The sequence below is a fragment of the Dipodomys ordii genome, unplaced genomic scaffold (genome assembly GCF_000151885.1).
Source record: "Dipodomys ordii isolate 6190 unplaced genomic scaffold, Dord_2.0 Scaffold85, whole genome shotgun sequence".
NCBI classification, from domain to species: domain Eukaryota; kingdom Metazoa; phylum Chordata; class Mammalia; order Rodentia; family Heteromyidae; genus Dipodomys; species Dipodomys ordii.
Genome location: NW_012267301.1, coordinates 5,045,906 through 5,069,049, shown reverse-complemented (window position 1 = coordinate 5,069,049; position 23,144 = coordinate 5,045,906). Strand labels below are relative to the sequence as shown.

General features: G+C 37.8%; 1 protein-coding gene across 1 annotated transcript; it reads right to left on the bottom strand.

Moving 5' to 3' along the window:
• Nucleotides 1-7,975: 7,975 nt before the first annotated feature.
• Nucleotides 7,976-13,205, bottom strand: LOC105992577 (chromosome unknown open reading frame, human C5orf46). The gene is made up of 2 exons (XM_013025496.1): nucleotides 13,136-13,205; nucleotides 7,976-8,133 (listed from the first exon to the last, which is right to left on the bottom strand). Exons 1-2 carry the CDS (start codon nucleotides 13,203-13,205, stop codon nucleotides 7,976-7,978), a joined length of 228 nt encoding a protein of 75 aa, XP_012880950.1.
• Nucleotides 13,206-23,144: the final 9,939 nt, after the last annotated feature.

The following is a 23,144-nucleotide window of genomic DNA, read 5'->3' as shown; positions in this document are numbered from 1 at the left end:
CTCCTTGAGCCAAGGGATAGACTAGGCCATGAATTTCTAATATAAATACTCATTTTGATAACAATGGAAAAATTTTACATATAGCAAGAAATGGATTAAAGGAATCCATTAAAGGAATGTGTAAACTGGGTGTAGTGGTTCATGCCTATAATCCCTGCTACACTGGAGGCTAAGGGGAAAAGATTGCAAGTTCAAGGCTAATCTAGGCAAAAGCTTTGAAACCCTACCCCTAAAATCAATTATAAAGAAGAGGATGGAGGGCAGAATTCTAGTAGTGAATCACTTATTTATTATACATAGGCTCTGGGTTCAGTGGTTACTATTACTGCTCCAAAACAAAGAAGTGTGAAAATAAAGAGTGTGTATGTTGCTAGAAGAAACATTTATCTATCTATCTATCTATCTATCTATCTAGCTAGCTATCTATCTATCTAGCTAGCTACCTATCTATCTATCTATCTATCTATCTATCTATCTATCTATCTATCTATCTATCTATCTATCATTAATCTATCTAAATGTAAGCTAGAAAACATTCATTGCTGTGAATCACTTAATTCTAAGGGATGACTTGCTTTAGATTACATAAGATAATTATACAAATGCACCTCTTACAGCTACTTATTAAGTTCATAGTCATAGATATTTAAAGAGGTACTTCTGGCCAAAAATGAATTCAATGCCAACTTTAGAACCTTTCTTATTTTAGCCCTAAATTTTTATAACTTAATATCATCTTATTCCTTCTTGGTCCTCAGGGTGTCTAATTGCTTCTGGAATTTTTTAAAGTCTGTGTGTGTGTGTGTGTGTGTGTGCGTGCGTGTGTGTGTGCCAGTCCTAAGCCTTGAACTTTGAGGTTGGGCACTGTCTTTAAGCTCCTTTTTCTCAAGTCTAGCAGTCTACCACCTTAGCCACAGTGCCACATCCTGATTTTTCTGTGATTAATTGGAAATAAGAGTCTCATAGACTTTCTTGCCTGGAGTGGCTTCAAACCAGGATCCTCAGATCTCAGCTCCTAAGTAGCTATGATTACAGACATGTGTCATAGGCATTTGGCTTAGTCCCTGAACTTTCTTGCTCAAGGCTGGCACTCTATGATTTGACCAACAGCTCTGCTTCTGGCTTTTTGTTGATTAATTATAAATAAGGATCTCAAGGACTTTCCTACTATGGCTGGCTTCAAACCAGGATCCTCAGATCTCAGCCTCCTGAGTAGCTAGCATTACAGATGTGAACTACTGGTACCCAGCTTACTCAAGAACATTTTATGTACTTAAAAAAATTCTCCCAGGGGCTGAGAAGGTGGCTCAGTGGTAGAGCACTTGCCTTGCATGCATGAGGCCCTGGGTTCAATTCCTCAGCACCACATAAGCAAAAAGAAAAAAAAAGCCGGAAGTGGCCCTGTGGCTCAAGTGGTAGAGCGCTAGCTTTGATCTGAAGAGCTGAGGGACAGCGCCCAGGCCCCACAACCAGACAAAAAAAAATTCTCCCAGTAAGATCTGAACACTTACGTTTTAGACATTTTTAAAATTCAAAAGGAGGAAAGTGAATCTCTAGTGGATCAAGTGACTTTCCCATGCTTATACCTCCCTTACGTGCCCAAGTTAAAAGTTAAACTTTCATCTCTATTTCTTCCGCTCTTACTCTTTCATTTGCTTTGTGTACTGGACAGCAAAGGTGGTATTGAACACTAGAGTGGATTTAGGGTGTGGGTACCAAAGGTTGCAGGTGTGTACTTGCAGCCTGAATTGAATAAGAAGTAATAAGAAGACTCTTCTCTGAGGAGATGCGACTGGAAACATGCAAATTTAAATGAGTGTAGAAGCTCATCTGGCTTTGGGTGAGAGTCTGAAGTAGATGGGCTGGGTATTTCCTGATTCCAATACTCAAGCCTTATTTCCATCTTCAGAAGCTTTTGGCAACAGGTAGACTAGGTTACAAGGTAATATGATAGTGTTTCCTTAACTTATACTGGCTACACCCACATTATGAAACAGAACCAGCAGGGAAAAGAAACTTTCCCAGGCTAGATAGCAAATAGAAGTTAGGGGAAACCCCTACTTACTGGAGATGCATACAATGTCATTGAAATACTCAAAGGAGTAGTGTTTTATTTCACTGTGCATCTCAGGCTCTGTGTAAGATTTCATAGTTTCATTATGACATTCTGCTGTTTCTCCTGTGATATTCTGTCATCTCCAGTAGCATGATGGCTCAGCAGTAGAGCATTAAGTAGAACCAGGCTTCTTGAGTTTCAGTGGTGTCCTCCACCCAGATTAAGGCCATAGTCACAATTCTTTCTGGGCCTTCATGTCCTTGTTTATGAAACTTACAAACACCGATACCTTCTTTTCACAGAGACAGTGAACTAAGAGTATTCAGTTTGAGTCAGATACAGATAACATTTTCCTATCTCTAAAATTTCTGGTTCTCTACTTCACTATCCATTGTCAGGAGAAAATAAAGTAAGAAAAAAAATCAGTTCTCTTTTTAGCACTGGTATAGGATTCAGAGCTTGTTAATCTCGTCTCATTGGATTAAGTGTAGGAAAGTTGGCCTTTCTCATTTCTAAATTACAACGTGATGAGTTTTTAGTATGTAAGTTCTTCTTCATTTCTCAGTGAACTTGTACAAAGAAAGCTGTAGTTTAAATCTAGAACTGTCCTTCCCCCAATCCCAGGTGTGAAAGACTTGATCTCAGTTTGGTGCTATTGGGAGGTGGTTGCACCTTTAAGAGGGGAGAATTGTAGAATTGTAGGATCCAGGTCTCTTCCTCTTTATCTTTTTTAAATTAATTTTTAATATATATTTCTATTGTTAAAATACCATACAGAGGGGTTACTGTTACATGAGTAGGGTAATGAGTACCTTTCCTATGGAGCATTGTTTACCTCCTCTTTTGTTTTTCCCTACCATCCCTTCCCTTCCCACCTCCCCAGCTTCCCCTCCTCCCACCCCGACATTGTAAAGTTCATTCAATGACACGTACAGGACACTATGGTGAAAATGAACCTCTTTATTTTTTAAGAGCTGAATAGTTCTGCTAGATCACATGCTCTTCGTCATCATGTGGACCCTTAACACAGACCCAAGCACCATCAAACCAATCATGTATTATATTCTCCAATTTCTCTTTATAAGTAGGATTTTTTCTGCTTTTTGAAGAAGTTACAGAATGTTGACACAGCAAGTACCTAGGAGACTTGGGACAGGAACCCAATATTGTAAACTCCAATCCTTACTTGTTTTATCCTACACTTTGCCCCCTCTCTTAAGAGAATTTCATTAAGTTAGCAAGTAGGATGATAAAACTATATCCACTTAAAATTAATTTTATTAATAAAGTGTTCTGTTGGCTCATGCCAACTTAGGAGGAGGAGATCAAGAGAATCATAATTTGAGGACAATTCATCCAAAAACCTAGTCAGATTCCATCTCGATCAATAAGCCAAGAATTATGGTACATGTTACAGTCCCAGGTATGCAGGAGACAAGATGCAGGAGGTTTACTGCTCAAAATGGGTCCTGCACAAAACCACTAGAACTTACCCCAAAAATAACTAAGGCAAAAAGGGCTAAAGGCATGGTTCAAATTGTACAGTGCCTGCCTAGCAAGCATGAAGGCCTGAGTATCTCAGTACATCTAAGATAAACAACAATAAAAACAAAACATTACAATAAGACCAATTACACTTGTAATCCTAACTACTTAGGAAGTTGAGATCTGAAAATTGAGATTTGAAGCCAGCCCAAAGAGACAAATCCAAAAGACTTGTATATCCAATTACCTAGCAAAACAGCCTAGAGATGTAGCTCAAGTGGTAGAGCACCAGCCTTAAGCCAAAAATCCAAGTGAGAGTCTGAGGCCCCGAGTTCAAGCCCTAGAACTAGCTTTTTAAAAAAGGAAGAATAAAACAAAGCAAGAGCAAAAAAAATACCTTTATGCCCATAGTTACACATGTGTAACACAAATCATTAAACAAAAACTCTTTTTCATGTCTAATAAGCTAATTACAAATTAAAGTCACTTTAGGAAGTTACTATGAGGTTTGTTCTGGTTTGTCACCAGATTCTATATATCTTCTTTAATGGAAGAAATAACTAAGAGAAAAAAAATGAGTTATAGTTTAGATGGAAAAGAAATGTAGGAATTATCACTAAGTTGTCTTAAAGAAAGAAGAAAAAGCAACACAACTGTGTTGTCCAGTGTGGCCTCAAACTTGCAGTCATCTTTCCTCAGCCTCTGGGGTTGTCTAGAATCATTTAAACCTGCATCTAGAACTGAGGTGTCATATAGTGATGGAGCCATCATTTTCTTCTCCAGCTTTTCTTGTTAGATGAAAATAAACCAAAAGTTTCCATGTTAGTTCAAGTTGACAGGCCACATATACAAAATTATTTATTTTCTCTGCTCAACAAACCTGTAAGGTATCTCAAGTGTTCTTTCATGTATAAACTCCATAAAGACCAGACATTTGGGATGCTCTTTCAGTAATATAGTCCCGGAACATAGAACTGTCCCTGGCATGCTACAAATTAATAAACGTTTTGAATGAATTTCTGTTACTTTTTAGGTGAAGGATAAAGACCCTGGAATTGAAAAACATAACATTTCCCAATCCCATGCCTGAAGGACTAAACATAAGCTTGACTTAGATCTTCAGCCATTATTCACTGCTTAAGAGTGACATGACCAAATTTGTGTTTTTCATAAAATGCTTTGGTGGTAGGTAGAAGGTATATTGGAGTGAGGAGCAACAGAAAACAGCAAAACTAGTCAGAAATCTGATAAAACAGAACTCAGGAAAGAGATCATACTGGAGGATTCAATTAGATAAAGTCATCATTTGTATTAAAGAAAAGGAATAGCACAAAAGAAAGGATAGAATATTCTGGAAGTGCTGATAAGCATGGAGGAGTTGAGAAAACCTTGAGCTTTCTGATTGAATAGGTGCAAACTTTCCCAAGATAATGGAGAGAAGATTTCCCAGTGACAGGACAGGTTTGTGTTTAAATACCTAATATGAGGATGTGGTGGAAAATTTAATGGAGTTTTTTTTTTTGTCCAGTCGTGGAGCCTGAACTCTGGGCCTGGGCGCTGTCCCTCAGCTCTTCAGCTCAAGGCTAGCGCTCTACCACTTGAGCCACAGCACCACTTCCAGCTTTTTTTCTTTTTGCTTATGTGGTGCTGAGGAATCAAACCCAGGGCCTCAGGCATGCAAGGCAAGTGCTCTACCACTGAGCCACCTTCCCAGCCCTGGAGTTTTATAGTAAGAAATTAGTCCAGTCTGGTGCTTGGGCAAAAGAATAAAATAGAGATCTCATTTTTAAATTTATCAGATTGTATGGAATATTCCCGATGTGAAAGCTGCTACTATATAAAAAACTCAGGTATATTTGCAACCTTGTGGGCTGATGTCAATAAGGGTCAGGTACATTAAAAAAAAAGTCAAAATTAATGAGAAAAGATAGTAGAGAGAAGCGGAAATGTGTCACAGCCCTGACAGGGGGAAATAGTCACCACAATTTCAGATTTCTCAGTGAATGAAAGGAATTTAGGATAGTTAAAGAGATAGAGAGATAGATTAGATAGATAGATGACAAGAGAGATTAGATAGAATGAGACAGACAGACAGACAGACAGACAGATAGATAGATGATAGTTAGATAGAGAAAAAGATGAAAGAAAGACTCACATATTTATGAATCCCATCCATTCCTCTCACTCTTTCTTTTTCAGCAAAACTCATTCATTAAATAAGGCTTCAATTTCATCTCACATGGCCATAAATATTTCCCTAAGCATATTGATTGCATTGACAGCTTAGACATAGCTGAGATTTAGCTGAGATTTCTCTCATTGGGTATTTTTGTTCTCATTTACAATCTAGATTTATTTTTTTTAACTATTCGTATTTCTCCTTCACAATTCTCATCTTGGTGTATATTGAAAGTTTTTGGTGATACTTGATAATGGCATCTTTCCATTCCTCAGCTTCAATACATCTATTCCTCTTCAGACAGGGAAACTTAGATAGGTATTCTGTCTTGTCTATGACATCAGCTAGATTGACTGTCTTAGAGAAGGACCAGAGAAGAGACAATCTTGCAGGGTTTTTTTAGTCTAATTTGGGATAAATGGGCTTTAGGTATAACCTCCAATACTTATTGCCTTAATTAATTAATTAAACCATTATTTACTGAGTGCTGGAGGCTATGGGCCAATATTATGCTAAACAGACCTATCTGTTTTTTTTTCTTTTTTCTTTAGCTACTCCAGTGAAACAAATAAGCGTTTTCAGATGTGTCATGTTATAATGACAACATCACAAAGTGAAGTGACAGAGAATAACACAGTGTGTGCCTGGAAAGGTTGATAGAAGAGTATACTAGTCTTCTGAGGAGGTGCTTATAGAGGACTTGCAGGCCTAAGGGTAGTTATGAGAAAACGAAAAGAAAGAGCAAGCCTAGTGCTACTGCTGAGCTCAGAGCATGCAGTATTTCCTTAATGAACTGGACAGTAAACCTTTCAAGTTAATGCTGAAAAATGTGCCACTTCATATATTTTTTAAAAAACTTCTTAAGGAATGAATAGAAAGACATATTGTTGTTCCATTGATTTGCTTCTTTGTGTTGCTAATGGGATGGTATTAATTCAGCTGGGGTCTAATCTGGACTTTGTATACTTCCTTTTAACTTTTCTTCTCATTTTTATTAACAATCATGGGAACATGCAAAATCAACCAAAATAGAGACTATAACAGTGAAAATGAAGCACCTGTGCCTTCTTACAATTGTGGAGATCATTTGAGAGCTCTGCCCAAACATATGACAGAAAGACCCAGTTACTCTTATGTAGCTATGGCTTTTTATTTGTTGTTCATTAAACTGAAGAACCTAATAGAAGCCATAAATCCAAACTCAGGAAAAAAAACTGTAAGAATTCCTATGTACCTAAAATATGATTAAAACTTTAAAGGCTATACAGAACTTTCAGGCCCAGCTATGTAGCTCAGGACATCCTACAAAGTATGACTTTTATATCAAAACCACTTGCAAAGCTTCTCCTTAAAAAAATCATTAAGTAGCTGTACAAAGGAGTTGCCCTTCAACAAGCCAGTTTATAAACAGAGTGCGTCATGATCCTTGTCACCTCTTTCATCTTCTCCCGATCCCTCCTAACCCTTTGCTTTCCCTAAATTTTCTTAATTTTTCAGGATATGCATTGAGTTTTATGACTGCATTCTCCTGTCCCCTAACTTAGATGCAAGGTGGACTATATGAATCCATCTATTTAAAGAATATGAAGTTCTACAGTAGCTCCCGAGGTAGGTGGCTAATATAACACATTTGTTCAAGTTCTTCACAGGAAATCTAGTTAAGAGAGAATGAGCGACTAGAAGCTTAGAATGGTGAAAGGAAACCTCCAAGAAGTACTGATCAGTGAATTTGATCTTGGAAAGCTGGAATCAGAGAAATTAACATGAGAAAAATGAAGCCAAAGGTACAGTAATAATGTAAAAACCAGAGTTAGCCAGGCAGGGACTTACAAGTAGACTGAGAAATCAGAAAGTCTCCAGGATGGATGAAAGTTCTCTATCCATTACAATCAAAGCACCCAGATGCATACCAAGGAGAGATTACCCAGTGATCCATTAACCCTTTAGGGCTACTCAAGGTGCAAACTGTACACAGCACACATTGCATCTAAGTCAGGCTCAGAATTGTCTTCCTGTTCTCTGGTCCAATGCTCTTCCTCCTGTCTGAGATTTTAAAAAATATTTTGTGGAACTACTTGGTGGGAATGAGCTTAACCCAAAAGAATTCAGAGCATTCATTCAGATGCAAAACATTCAGGTAAATGGTTTTCAATGAAAAATAATGCTTTTGGCCTTTGCCACCTTTATTTATTAATTTTAATGCAATGTGATTATTTTCAAGAGTGAACAGGGATGCAAGCAGTTTGTCTTAGTGATTAGGATCCCCCACGCATGGATCGTAAGATGAAGTCAAATGCATTTTCAATGATTTCTGTGCCCAAGATACTTAGGAATTTGGGGAAGTCTGTCTCTTTTCCTGAGTCATCTGGTTTGTCATCGTGTTTGTCTTCTGAATTATCACTAGGTTTGTCCTCTGAAAAAACAAAGCAGAAACTTAGATATAATTCTTTTTTAACCACTAAAAAGGTATATCATTATTTTTAATAGTATATAAAAACTACATAAACATACAAATGATTTCACTGTGATATTTCCATGCATGCATATCACATACTTTGATTGATTTCAACCTTCTAGTACTCTTTTTTTGTTGTTGTTGTTGGTCATAGGGACAGAACACAAGGCCTGGCCACTGTCACCATTTTGAGCCACAGCGCTACTTCCAGTTTTTTTGGTGGTTCATTGAGATAAGAGTCTCATTGACTTTAATGCCCCAGCTGGTTTCCAACCTTGATCTTTAGATCTCAGGCTCCTGAGTAGCTAGTATTACAGGTGTGAGCCAACAGTGTCCAGCTATTATAATTCTTTGTATGATTAGAAATAGAAACAGAGACCCCATGCTTTCCCTTATTTGCAATAGCTAGTATATGTCTAGGACAAACAGAAATGGTCAAAAGCTATGTATATATGACCATATAAGATGATGCTAAGCAAAATGTATCCCAAGATAGGGAGGGGAAGGGAAATAACAAAATGCCAAAATAAGGATACAGGTTGACTCATTGTAACAATGAGATGTGCAAGACACTATGTTGAAAACTAACTTTACAACTTCTGGTGGGGGAGGGAAGAGTTGGGGGAGGTGGGAGGGAAAGGATGGTAGGGGAAAAACAAGGGAGGAAGTAACAATGCTTGATAGGAAATGTACTCATTACCTTACTCATGTAACTAACTCCTCTATACAGTATCTTTACAATAAAAATATATACTAAAAAAAGAAATAGTATACTTATAGTGAGTGCAAATAAATTCTGTCACTTGTACATCACCTTTTAATTTTATAATAAATAAGGACTTTATAAATGCTCCATAACATTACCTTCAAGTGATCTTTCAGCTCTTAGAAAAGAGACATTGGAAAGATTAAGACTTGAATGATCTTTATTTCCTGGAGATAAAAGTAATGAAAGCAGGGCAGCCCTTATGCCACTGAACTCTGGTGATGGGTGATATGTGGAATTTATCTTCTAATTCTGGCCTTGCCTGAAAAGTAATATGGCCAGACTTGGTACATAAAAACATAGGATTCTCTCTCTACTCCAGCATCTTAGGAGATTGTCTCTTTAAATTTCTAGTAGACAAAAATACTTCCTTATGAAACCATAATACTAAAATACCATTCGTTAATCTTTTGAAAGTATAAGATGTATCTTATATTTTATCTGGCCACACACACCCAAGTTTTGATTGATGAAATCTCAACTCATACATAAGGACTTCAACTGAAAGACAGCAGCTCGTTGTGGAGGCTGATGAATGACATCTAAAGTATGCTCCAAGAGGGGGACACACAAATGGAGGAAGGATGAGCAAATGCACCCATTTAATCCAACATATATTAAGTAAAAATTGAACTATGTAACTTGAGGGTAGGGATGAGGTGGGGAATGATGAAAGGAGTGACACTGATCAAGAGGTTTTGTCCTCGTAGCTTGACTTCTGGAATTGAAACTCCTGTATACAACTACCTAATAAAATAAATATTTTAAAGCTCTGTATCCATGTTATATCTTAAGTAGAAACTATTAGTTTTAAAATGACTGTATCCAGATCTACAAGTAATTATTACTAGACCAAAACTAAAGCTTTGACAGGAACACCAGTTTGTACCTATAACCAAAATAGGTAAGTATCCATTCATCTAGCCATTGATTCTTTCATTTAGAAAGTGTTTTCTTTTCTTTTTTTTTTTAGCCTAGAATTATATGAACAGCTTCTTCACCTAAGAGTTAGCGTTCACAAAGGACAAATACAAACATGATTTTCACATTTTAAATTCAGGATAACCACCTCACCCAGGATGGTTTGTTTTCATCATGAGAAGGAGAAGGAATTACACTTCTTTTACTGAGTACCTGTTGTTCAGTCCTGGGCTAGAGCTTTGTTACATGCCTTTTTCCTCATCTAGCTCAGTATCAGTGTTACAGTGTTACTCAAGAGAAAGAAAGGCTCAAAGAAAACTTTATGAGTCACATAGAGTCACGCAGCTGAAAAGTGGCTAAATTAGCATTCAAATCTACTGTTTAAACCCACACAGAGAATGTGTGCATGTTTGCATGGTGTGAACTATTCTACTTCTGTGACATTGTTCTCTGAAGACATCTGCTAACAGGAAAGAAATAATTTACCACATTCACCAATTTAAGGTCAGAGCTCTTTATTTTTTTTCCTATGTTCCTATCAACCTAATTGCATAGTCATTTAGTTTGGATTTTTACCTTTCATACAACACTAGTATTTTTTATCTATGGAGCTTGAGATTGGAGAATGAAGAGCAGAATCTTAGCTTCAGTCTTAGGACCGCATATAAATGGAGAGGTAAAAGAATGTAGTCTTCCAAGTCTTTCTATTTCCTTACTAATAGGGCAATGTCATTCTTTCTGATGGAAACATAGAATTCTATTGTGTATATATAACACATTTTCTTGATCCGTTCATCTACTGAAGGACAACTGGGTTGATTCCATATTTTAGTTATGGTAAATAATGCTGCAAGGATCATGATTGTGTGGGTAGCTTTAGTGTGGCCTGGTTTATGGTCTTTTGGGTAAGTGCTCAGAAGTGGGATTGCTGGGTCACAGGGAAGCTCTATGTTAATCTCTTAAGGAATCTCCACACTGATTTCCAGAGTGATAGAACAAGTTTACATTCCCACCAACAGTGTAGTAGCCTTCCCCATTGGCCACATCCCCTCTAGCATCTATTGTTATTAAATTTCTTGATTATATCCATTCTAACAGGGGTGAGGTGGAATCATAGGCTGTATGGTTTCCCTCATTTGTAATAACTAGAATAGGTCTAGGATATTTTTAGTAGAGTTTTACAATAGTTCAATAGCTATGTGCATATGATCATACAAAATGATACTTATTGAAATTAACTCCAAGAAATGGAAATAAGAGTGTTTTTATTGTACTGTTTTTGGTTCTTTTTTTTTCTTTTCTTTCTTTTTTTTCCTTTGGTTTATTCCCTGTTGTCGTTGTTTCTTATTTCTATACCCTTTGTCTTGTATATAAGTTTATCTGATTTGGGGATGGGAAGAGGAATCACAAGAAATGGTGGGACAAAGGGTGAACCAATGCAACAGTGACACTCGCTAGACACTGTGTTGGAAATAGACTTTACAACTTGGGGGGAGGAAGGTTGCGGTGGGGAAGGGGAAGAAAATGAGGGAGAGGGTAATGTACTCATTACCTTAATTATGTAACTGTAACCCCTCTGTACATAACCTTGCAGTAATCTTTTGAAAAGAATGCAATCTTCACAGGCTTAACAGTCCAACAACCTGAGTTTGTTTCTTGTTTCCAACAGAATATTAATTAGGTAAAAATGCATGTGATGCTTAACCACTGTCTCCTAGTTACTTCATTGTGCAATGAAGGTATTTTTGCATATCTCTCATACATATCATACATAAGCATATATATGTATTTATTTACATAATGACATACTAGTTACTACAGTACTTATGGTCTTCATTATTATTACTATTATTCATGATAATGCCAACAAAATTATTTGTAGCTTATTCTCTCTGCTGAGACATTAGGACATTACAAAGGTTAAAAATGCTACTATAGGCTAGCAGAGTGACTCAAGAGGTAGACCACCTCCCTAGCAAATGTGGGGCTCTTAGTTCAGATCCAAGTACAACAAAAATGTTATTACAATTCAAAAATATTACAGCTAGAAACAAAATATTAAATCCTAAAGAAAAGTATTTTTTCTTTTCAAATGTAATGAATGCCTTTTATTTATGTCACTTCTCTGGTTGTATTATTTTAGTCAAATGTGATTATTAAATTCTGAACAAATACAGTGTTTCTGCTATTTGAATAGTTTTTATAGTGTACAGTGTGATTATAAATCATGGTCATAATTATGTAGTGAAAATGAAAGCTACCTCACTTTATTGATGAAACTGAGGGCCAAAAGGTAAGCTCATTTAACCATAGTTACAGACTTAAGAGAAACAGAACTTGTTGAAAGTAGTCTTTAGGATAAAAATTTAAAAAATCACTTCAATATATTGATTACTTCAGTAATGATCAATAAACATCTGTGTCCTACCCTTGGGTAATTCCTTTGCTGGTATCTGCAAATGATACAGCAAAAGAATGTGTGTTGCTGTCCTAGACCATGGCCTGGGATGAGCACGCTGCTACATTACAGTCAAAGAACTCTTCTGCTAAATCATTTCTCTGTATGTGTTTCTGACCCATCATGCTCAATAGGGGAAAGTCTTGAACTTGCCCTCTTTTACAGACAAAAAAAAACATAACAATAACAATACTGTGCATTGCTTTGTAGACCTTTATAAGTCAATGCTAGATGCTACTTCTGCTTGCTTGTATCAAGTGACAAAACTGTGAAAATTTACTTAATGGGTTTGTATAAACATCAACTAAGATTATACTGAGTTATTATTAAGTACTATCTGAATTTAGTCTATCTCTTTTATTTAACTTTAATGGTTATTTTATGTGGTAGTAATCTTAACTTGTCTATATGATGCTCAGAAAGATAAAATTGTATGCCTAAATTTATATTTCTGGTTAGTATAGAGCCAGAATATGAATCTTAGTGCATAGTACATATTCTTCACCATTGAATATTATGGTCATCAAAATACCCACAAGGGCTCAGAGAATTTATAGTATTGAAGTATCACAAGTATATAAGAAAAAAATATTCCTAATGTTATACATTAGGAATACTAAATACGGAGGATTTAACTAAAGGAGATTGCAATGAAAATGTTCTTTGATAAAAGAAATGTTTCTTGTTTCCCAGTCCAGTGCTCTTTCTGTGTGATCAGGGCCCATCCCTCTTTATGTCTTGGATCAATGGCAACTTCCTCCACTCCACTGCTAAGTACTGAAAAACTCATGAGCTATGATCAGAGAATCACTTACCTGCATGGCAGGTCAGGATTAAGACAAGCAGCCCTAATACAATTGTCTGCCGAAGTCCTGAGACAGCCATTCTTGTAGTGCGGGGTATTGATGCAGATAAATTGCTCCAGCGTACCTGAAGCGTAGCTTCATTTATAGGGCAGGTACAGGTGACTTCATCTGCTATGGAATTTAGGTGGTTGCACAAGCAGTCTGCAGAGCTTGCTCCAGGATCTCTACTAAGAAGCTCTGCCCTATCTTTCCGAACCAGAAGGCTTTTATTTTTCAAAGAAGAGGATCAACATTTTTCCTTTAAAAATATGCATCCATGAATGACATTGGAGCACATGTCTTAGGGGAAGTTTTAATGTCATTATGCATAATTGGGTGGACATCAGGCAGAACTGCTGTTCAGTATCAAGTAGTAAGCAACAGATCAGTTTGGCAGTGTGCCTGCCCCATTACCAGTGCCCTCAGCTTCCATCTTCATTCTCCCTTGAGAATGCTCTTCCATCCTCCATGTCTTCCTTTGCTTTTCTTCTGTCTGGGATACTTTTCTCATCATTACCCCTCCAAGCATTCCTGTTTATCACTTAGGTGTGGGCCCAAATGAGACTTTCATGCTAACCATTTTATCTTGACCTTGCTAGAGCTTGTTTCTTTATCATCTGCCCCACAGGACCTTTCAGCCACTATCTGTTAACCAAGTCTTTTAGTGCTTTCTTCTTTAGCCCATGGATCTGTCTATTTACCTAAAAGTAAGAAATGCAATAATCATAAGTACATAATTGTGGTGTACATCATGATGATTTAAGAATATGTAAGAATGAACCAGGCACCAAGCTCATGCCTATCATCCTAGCTACTCAGGAGACTGAGATCCGAGGATCATGGGGAGGAAAGGACTTCCTGAGCAGGAAAGCCCATGAGTCTTTTATTGTCAATTAGCCACCAACAAGCCAGAAGTGGAGCTGGGGCTCAAGTGGTAGAGTGCCAACAAAGAAGTATGTATGCATGGTTGATGGCTACGTCATACTAACTAGCATACTAATTACGTCATATACGTATCATTTACTTTTGGTGAGAGATCCTAAAATCCACTCCGAAATTTTCATGTATACAATTCTTAATAATTACAGTCAGCATGTTGTATGATAGGTCTCTTGAGTTTATTCCTTTTATCTAACCGTTATTTTGTGTCCTTTGAAAATGTCTCTAATCTGTCTTGTCAGCCTCTGGTCACTATCATTGTAGTATATACTTCTATGAGTTTACTTTTAGAGCATTTAGCATAAAAGAAAGGCCATATGATTTTGTCTTTCTGGGTCTGGTTTATTTCACTTAACATAATGGCCGTGACGTTTCTCCATGTTGCTGAAAAAAAAACAGGCCTGCCTTCCTCTTAAATAGTGGACAGTTTCTAATCCATACAGACTACACTTCCTTTATCTAGTCATCTCCTTTTTTGTTTGCTTGTTTTGTTGTTTTTGTGTATCGGTCGTGGGTCTTGAACTCTGGGTCTGGGCACTATCCCTGAGCTCTTCAGCTCAAGGTGAGTGTTCTACCACTTGAGCCACAGCACCACTTCCAGTTTTCTGGTGGGTAATTGGAGGTAAGAGTCTCACATATTTTCCTGTCTGGACTGGCTTTGAACTGCGATCCTCAGATCTCAGCCTCTTGAGTAGCTAGGATTGCAGGTGTGAGTCACCAGCACTCGGCTCTAGTCATCTCTTGATAAACACTTAGGATGCTTCTGAGTCCTTAGAGTTCTTAGTGGCAGAGGATTTTTATTACATTTCACTCCTCCAGAAACCAAATCTAAATAATTGTCATAGATCTCAAACAAAAATAGGAGAATATTAAGTCTCAAAATGAGCATGTAGTGTATTTATGTAAAATTTGAAAATGGAGTGAGATGTGACTCAAATGGTAGACTACCTGCCTAGCAGGTGGAAGACTCTGAGTTCAAATCCTAGTGCCACAAACAAGAAGAAAAAGGAGGAGGAGGAAAAGTAGAGAATGAAGAGGAGGAAAAAGGAGGAGAATAACGGGGAGGTAGGAGGAGGAGAAGGGAGAGGAAAAAGGAGGGGGAGGAAGGAGGAAGAAGAGGAGGACAAGGAGGAGGAGGAAGAGGAAGGTGGAAGTTGAGTTTAATCTCTCTCCTCCACTGTAGGCCCTCATTGTTGTGGTCCTTTTATTTGTCACTTTTTTCAAAAGAAAAACAATAAGTAAATATATTGTTTATTTGCATTTGGTGGAAGGATATGTGGAAAGTGAGCTACTGATACATGTAACATGTTTAAAATGCCCTCATTTTTTGAGTACATAAATCATAGCTTATTTCTCCAATAAAACAGCATACAACAGTTAAAAATTAATGAACCAAATCTAAGTCATTGGTCTAGATCTTATATAGAACAGCGAGTTTCCAAATGACTCATGAATGCACTGGAACTGGATTGAGAATGCAGTTAAAGCACAAAAACAGACATGGTAATAAAAGCAAATTTCTGACAGTGGCTGTGACTCTGTGGAGGAAAGTAAAGGTAAATGCTTAAAAGTACTAACATGGTTGAAGTTTAGGTGATACTAATTATACTCAAAAACACTAAGGTTAATTGGGATTGGAGCCTGGAGGTACACAGATGTATAGATTTCCCCCAAACTGGTACTTTATGGAGTATGAACATTGTTATGAATATGAAAATTAGCTGAGCTATGGGAAAAGTAGATTATTCCAGGATTCCTAGGCCAAGTTTAGGTTAAGGCCTGTCCTCATTTGAACTCTTCAAAAGGCACCAAACTACTTCTTGAAGGACGTCAAGCAGCTTTTCTTGCACCTTCTATAAACTGGGCTTCCTGGACCCCTCCAAATGCTCTCCTTGGGAAGACTCAGGCCCTATCCTGTACCTAAGGGGGATCTAGAGCTAGCCACTTGATTTGGGACTCTACTGTGTGCAGCACTGGGCTACTAGCGAAATGACATTTTTTAAGCCATGCCATGAGTTCTGTCATACAGCTGTTTTCAGCTGGTAAGCGATAACATATGATGATATTCCAGGAGAGATACATTTTTCTAACTTTCCACTATCCTGGCAAACAACAGCTCTAGATACTGAAAAGATTTAATTTACAGTAAGATTCTGCCAGTTTCTCGTGAAGAGCAGCTGAATGTGGTGGGTGGCAGCCCACGTCGGCTGCTGTTGGTGCTCTGATGTCAAGGAAAGAGCATTGTCCGAGCATCAGGTGGCCATCCTGCCTCATGGTCAGCACTGCTAACTGTGTGATGTCCATTCAATGCTCTCAAAGCCCTTACCTCCCTTATCGCTGTTTCTTTCTACTCATGACTTCTTCCTTCTGATTGTAGGCCTCAGCTAAAATGACAGCATTGTAATGAAAACTTCGGTGATCTGTAATCTAAGTCTGATCTTTGTATTGTAGTTATTCACAAACTGTACTATTTCTTCATAGATGGTAAAGATTATCTGATCCATCTTTTCCTAAGAGTTAGGTAAATCCAATAGAGAAGGATTCTGGATTGTTTTTTTTTCCACTGAAATAGTTTCAATTTCTAGCAAGGTAGTTTGTATGTAGAATATACCCAATAGATATGTATTGAAGAAATGGATTAATAAATATATTTTAGAATGGCAGTCTGGACTATTCTAATAGTTCATTTTGCATGTATCTGTGTACTGTGGCCAAATAAAATTCCATCCTAAGCCAAATTTAGTTTAACTGTTAAAAAAGAGAGAGATACAAATGAAAGGAGTAAGTTATTTAATTTCAGTGACTATTTCATAACTAAGTGAAGTGTAAGTAAAGATGTGGCTCAAGTCATAGAATGTCAGCCTGGAGTGGAAAAAAGTCATACCTAAGGGCAAGAAAGAACTTTATCTAACTTGGTTACAAAACTTACTGAGAAATTTTAGTATAAAATTAATGTTGAGACATCAAAATATTTCCTAATTTATCTATGTCTTGGATCCAATTGTCCATAAAAGAGGTAATGTGTCTCTTGGGGTTGTTTGGTGGATAGAATGAGAAAACATGGGTTGGGAGGGTAGCTCAGTGGTCAAGTGCTTGCCTCACATGCATGAGGCCCTGGGTTCAATTCCTCAGCAGCACATAAGCAGAAAAAGCCAGAAGTGGTGCTGTGGCTCTAGTGGTAGAGCGCTAGCCTTGAGCTGAAGAGCTGAGGGACAGCGCCCAGAACCAGAGTTAAGGCCTCACAACTGACAACAAAAAAAGGAATGAGAAAACATATACAATAGGTATTATAGTGTCTTGCTCATGCAAAGGAAAAAAATTCTACTCTATTGTGTTCTATTCTTCTATTCTACCCTTTCTATTTTATTATATTCTATCCTATTTTATTCAGCATTGGGTTGTCCCAGAGAAGGAAGTAGTATCTGACCACACAAACAGTATTAGAACTAGTAGTAATAATAGGCTGAATACTATGGTCAGGTGACAAACTCAATACAACATATGAACAAAGCTACTGGGAGGCTACTATTATTATACAGTGGCATTCAAGCTTGAAATGGTCTAGTAATTTGTCCAGAGTTGTAAATCATGTATGAGCCAGGGTAGGGGATTAGACCTAGGGACATAGGACTCTAAAGTACCTGCTCTTAATGATTACAGTCTATTGTATGAAATTTCCTGAGCAGCTGGTAGCTAGCAGGAAGCCTGGACCAAACAAAGGACCTTATATTTACCAGCCTGTCTATAGATTTATCTCTGTCATTTCTGTTTTCCTCATTGACTTCTTGATTTCCCATTGGTCTGTGGATGAAGTTTCAGTCCACTTCACCCACCTAAGTTTTATCTCAGTTGCATATGCTAAACATTCAGCATTCACAGCACCTTCTTAATTCTTGGCAATAAGTAAACCAGAGATAGGTCTACATTACATGATGATCAACTAAATTTGAATTTCAAACCATAATGAGTAACTCATTGAGTATATCTTAGAATGCAACTATATTAAAAGTTACTTATTGAGCTGAATTTATTAGTTCTTTTGTGACTGAAATTGAAATTTAATTGGATGTCCTGTAGTATTATTTGCTAAATCTGATGACTCTATTTGGAGGAACCCTCCTAACATTTGCTACATAAAACAGAAAGGTTGGCCAGTCCCTGTTGGCTCATACCTGTAATCTTAGCTACTCAAAAGTCTAACATCTGAGTATTGAGATTTGAATCCCACTAGACAGCAACAACAAAACCAGAAGGGGTAGAGGATCAACCATGAGCGGAAAATCCAAGAGACAGTGCTCAGTCCCTGCGATCAAACCCTCAGTAATGGCATTAAATAAAAAACAGAGTCAGACAAACATACAATAGGTAAGACGTTACATTCACATATGGAAACTAGAAGTCATCAAAGTGCCCTAGTTTCTCTTTTATAAGACACCCCAAATATATTCCCCTGGATGTCTTATAGAGAAGTTCAAGCACATCTTTTTTTTTTCTTGGTTTATTCTACCTGAAATTTCAGAGCAGCTCTGGAAGGGGTATGTATACGTCTAAGTAGTTTCTACTTGTAAGTGACAATATTCTCTCACCTTAAGACCATACTTCATATGACTTATAACTCAGACAAATCTCGTGGCCCAGATATGTTTATCCATTACTGAGCTTTTATAATTTGGCAACTACTCTTCTTCTAAGCACTGGAGGCACAAAAATACAAAACACCCACCCTGACCTCACATTGTTAAACCCACAAACATGTAATCTTATAATTACAATTTAAGTATGAGAAATGCTAATGGGCTTGTGAACAGATTCCTATAGAAGAGGAGCAGGGAGTGGTTAATATTGCCTGGGGAGGTCAAGGAGATGCTATTTGTTTGTGTATTGAGCGGTAATTCAGAAGATGTTTGCTATGCTTGGGAGGTGCAGAGAAGTCATTTAAGGTAGGTGCAAAGGATGTGCAGCACATGTCCAGGAATGGACTCTAGAATTCTTGAGTGCTAACGTTAGAAGGGAAAAAAATGTTGTAAAGGTGATGTACAGAGGGGTTAGTTACATGTCAGGTAATGAATACATTTCTTTTTTAACAGTGCTACCCCCCTCCCTCCGTTTCTCCCAGTTTTTCCCCTCCCAAACCCTCCCACCCCTAAGTTGTATAGTTCATTTCCAACATAATGTATAGTGAGTTTTACTGCTGAATTGCTTCACCCTTTGTCCCACTGTTTCTGTGTTTCCCCTTCTCCACCCCCCAAACAAATACACTTGCATACAAGACAAAGGGTACAGAAATCAAAAACAGTGACAAAGGAAAACAATTAAAAGAAGGGAAAAAAAGATTTTTTAATAGTACAAACTGAGATGAACTTACTAAATCCTAATGTTTGTTTGAACAAAGGCACGCTTTAAAAAGTGATAAAAGGGAAGAGAGAAGGGGAGGGAAAGAAAGGAGAGGGGAAGGGAGACACGGGGAGGGGAGAAAAGGGAAGAGAGGAGAGAGGAGGAGAAGAGAATTTTTTAAGGTAGAGAATAAAATACCACTAAGTATTAAAACTCATAGCTAACAGATCTTCCCGTATTCTCTAATCACAATGTCAAATGAGGATAGACTCATCCACTCAGTTATCCATTAGAAATGATTTAGAAAGAATTTGCGTGAGGGGCTGGGAAGGTGGCTCAGTGGTAGAGTGCTTGCCTTGCATGCATGAGGCCCTGGGTTCAATTCCTCAGCACCACATAAGCAGAAAAAGCCAGAAGTGGCGCTGTGGCTCAAGTGGTAGAGCGCTAGCCTTGAGCTGAAGAGCTGAGGGACAGAGCCCAGACCCAGAGTTCAGGCCCCACGATTAACAAAAATAAATAAATAAATAAAAATGTCACTAGAGAACCAATTTTCTCACCAAGCCCTATCAATTTTCCTGTCAAGCATCCTTAAAATATATCACCTCCTCTTCAGTTCCACAGTGAGTGTTAGGGTAATGAGTGTTAGGAAAGATCAAGTGGATGAAAGGAGAGAAAGCAAGCAGAGACCTCAGCAGACCAGAACAGGCTTTCGTCATGGAGTCCATCTGCAGGACTGGGTCAGGGAGACAAAAAGCAGGAAATGTGGAGGGTATTAGGTTTGTATACATTGACGGATAAGCGCCTCCTTCAGTATGCCTTTGTTCGGTCCTGCTGGGGATTGATGGTAGGGGTATACTTCTCGAGCCAACAGCCCTGCACTTTCACAGAAGGCTGGTCCTGCACTTCAGATAAGGTCAGCAGTGAAGTTTTCCTGAGAACCAGGAAGGGTCCCCGCGGGTGGGTGGTCAGTGGGCCATGGGAGCACATGGGGTTGTGAGAATGAAGCAGATTCTCACCAGTGAGTGTCACAGTGGAGAATTTTGTCTGGTCCAACGCAAGATCAATTAACCTAAAATCAATGTCTGTCACTCTTTCCTTCTTTCTTTCTCTCTCCTTCCTTCCTTCCTTCCTTTCTCTTTCTTTCTCTCTTTCTCTCTCTCTTTCTTTCTTCTTTTTCTTTTTGCCAATACTGAGATTTGAACTCAGGGCCTGGCACTTTTACCTTTTTTGCTCAAGGCTGGTGTTATACCATTTGAGCCACAGCTCTATTTTTGGCTTTTTGATGGTTAATTGGAGATAAGAGTCTCCTAGGTTTTTCTGCCCAGGCTGGTTTTGAATAATAATTCTCAGATGCCAGCCTCCTGAGTATCCAGGATTATAGGCATGAGCTACTAGCTCCCCTCTCTAAGGTCTTTCTAATGTGGGCCTCCTCACATTCCAAGGTATCCCCAACATTAGCATCATCAGCATCATTCTGAAATATAATTTAAATCCTCTGTCATTTCTTTTATCTAGTAATTTCTGAAACTCTTTACTGCACAAAGGACAGGTTTTTTCATCTTTTATTTATAGTCAGTGTCTCAAACTTTGTCTCGGGAGCAGTAAATGAGTGAGTGTCCTGAATTCTTTCAGTCTACTATTTGTCTGGCCTGCCCTGGAAGGCACAAACAGGTATCCATAACAACCCCATTATGCTTCAGTGGTGTCTGTACACTAGCTGATAAACAATGTGATATCTTCTCAGTTGCCAATTGAGTTCTTCATTTGCCAAAATTGCTCATGTTCTCTAAATCTTACTTCTCCATCTTCAATATGAAGATAGAGTATTAGCCACATTAAAATTTTATGAGTATAAATAAGGCTGCAGTGCAAATAGTTTGACACCATGGATTTCTAATAAATGTTGGTTCTGCATTATAACCTCCAGCCTCTTTCTAAAATGTCACTTCTCCTCTTACCACACTAGAAGTACTGTCATGCCTTTATTTATCATCTTGCTTAGTCCTATTTGGAATATCCAATCCGCACCAATTTATTGTACAAATGCTACACCCTTCTGAAAAGACATCAAGATTATCTCACTGAATTAACCCCTGGGAAAATTAATCATGTCTGTGGACTCATTCTGCACACACCTCTATGATTGTTTATGTTGAATCATAGGTCATTGTTTATATGTCTGCCACTTTAATTAAGCCATAGGAGCCTCAAGAATGAGCCAGCATTTATTTATCCACAAACCTCTCTGCTTAAAGATATTACTTAAGTAGAGGCTGTTGAATAAATACAGTGAATATCTAATGGATGATTATTAGATGTGTGGATGGACAATTGGGGCCAGTAGCAGAGGTCATTCCAGAGCCCTGTTGAGAAGGGATCCAAAGCCCAAAACAAGAGGTCAAGGGTAAACAAGGAAGGTGGTTAAGTGACTTGCTGTTTTAGCAGGTTTTACTCTGATGGCCAAGGGTATAGGCGTGCTTTAAGATAAGGTACTTTGTTATGTCACATTCACAATTGGCTTGGAGAGATGCAGAGAGAGGGAAAGATAGATACATAGACAGAGATGATAGATAGATAGATAGATAGATAGATAGATAGATAGATAGATAGATAGATAGATTAGATAGATAAAATATCCTGCTGGTGATTGAACTCAGGATTTCATATGCTAAGAGCAGGTTACACCAATGAACTACCACCCCTCCCTAAGGTCACCTTATTAATTAAATTAAACGTAAACAATGGAAACATTTTACTTATAAGATACTATCTCATTTAGAAGAATCTTTCTTAAATAAATACACTGAAAGCCTGGCTCATGCCTGCAATAGTTTTTAATCGGGAGGCTGAGATCCAAAGATCTCACCTTGAAGACAGCTTGGGCAGCAAAGCCCTTGTGATTTTTATCTCCAATTAACCAGCAAAAGGTCAGAGCTGTGGATCAAATAGTACACTGGGTACCAGAGTGTGGCCTTGACCCAAAGAGCTCCAGGATAGTGCCTATGCCCTGAGGTCAAGCCCCAAGAATGACAAAATAAAGAAACATACATAAACAAATAGATTGAATATGAGTAATTGTATAAATACAATAGTAGATGAAATAAAAATAAATTTCATAGTATCAAACACTAACCAAAAGAAACCTAAAATATTTATATAAATATCAGGACAAATTATATTCACAACCAAGAATATTAGCAGAGATGAAGACAGAATTGCATAGTCAGAAAAATGTCAATTAACTGAAGAAACATTATCCTGTATGAAATTAACAATAAACCTGTGAAGCAAAAGTCTGACTGACAAGATGCAAGAAGTGGACAAATTTACAACTATAGTTGGAAACATAAAAATTAGTTTTAATGCTGCAATAAACATAGTTGTGCTGGTAGCTTTAGTATGATCTTGTTTGTGATCATTCAGGTAAATGGCCAAAAGTGGGATTGCTGGGTCATAGGGGAGCTCTATGTAGAGTCTTTTGAGGAACCTCCATACTGCTTTCCAAAGTGGTTGAACAAGTTTACACTCCCACCAACAATGCAGTAGTGTTCCCTCTGGCCACATTTTCAGCATCTGTTGTTATTAGAGTTCTTGATTATAGCCATTCTAACTGGGGTGAGGTGGAATCTCAATGTTGTTTTGATTTGCATCTCTTTTATGGTAGAGAGGTTGAACATTTCTTCATGTGTCTATAGGCCATTCTTAT

Coding starts and splice junctions, on each gene's coding strand:
- LOC105992577 (XM_013025496.1), bottom strand. CDS start 13,205: ATGGCTGTCTCAGGACTTCGGCAGACAATTGTATTAGGGCTGCTTGTC. Junction 8,134..13,135: donor AATCCTGACCTGCCATGCAG/GTAAGTGATTCT, acceptor TTGTTTTTTCAG/AGGACAAACCTAGTGATAAT.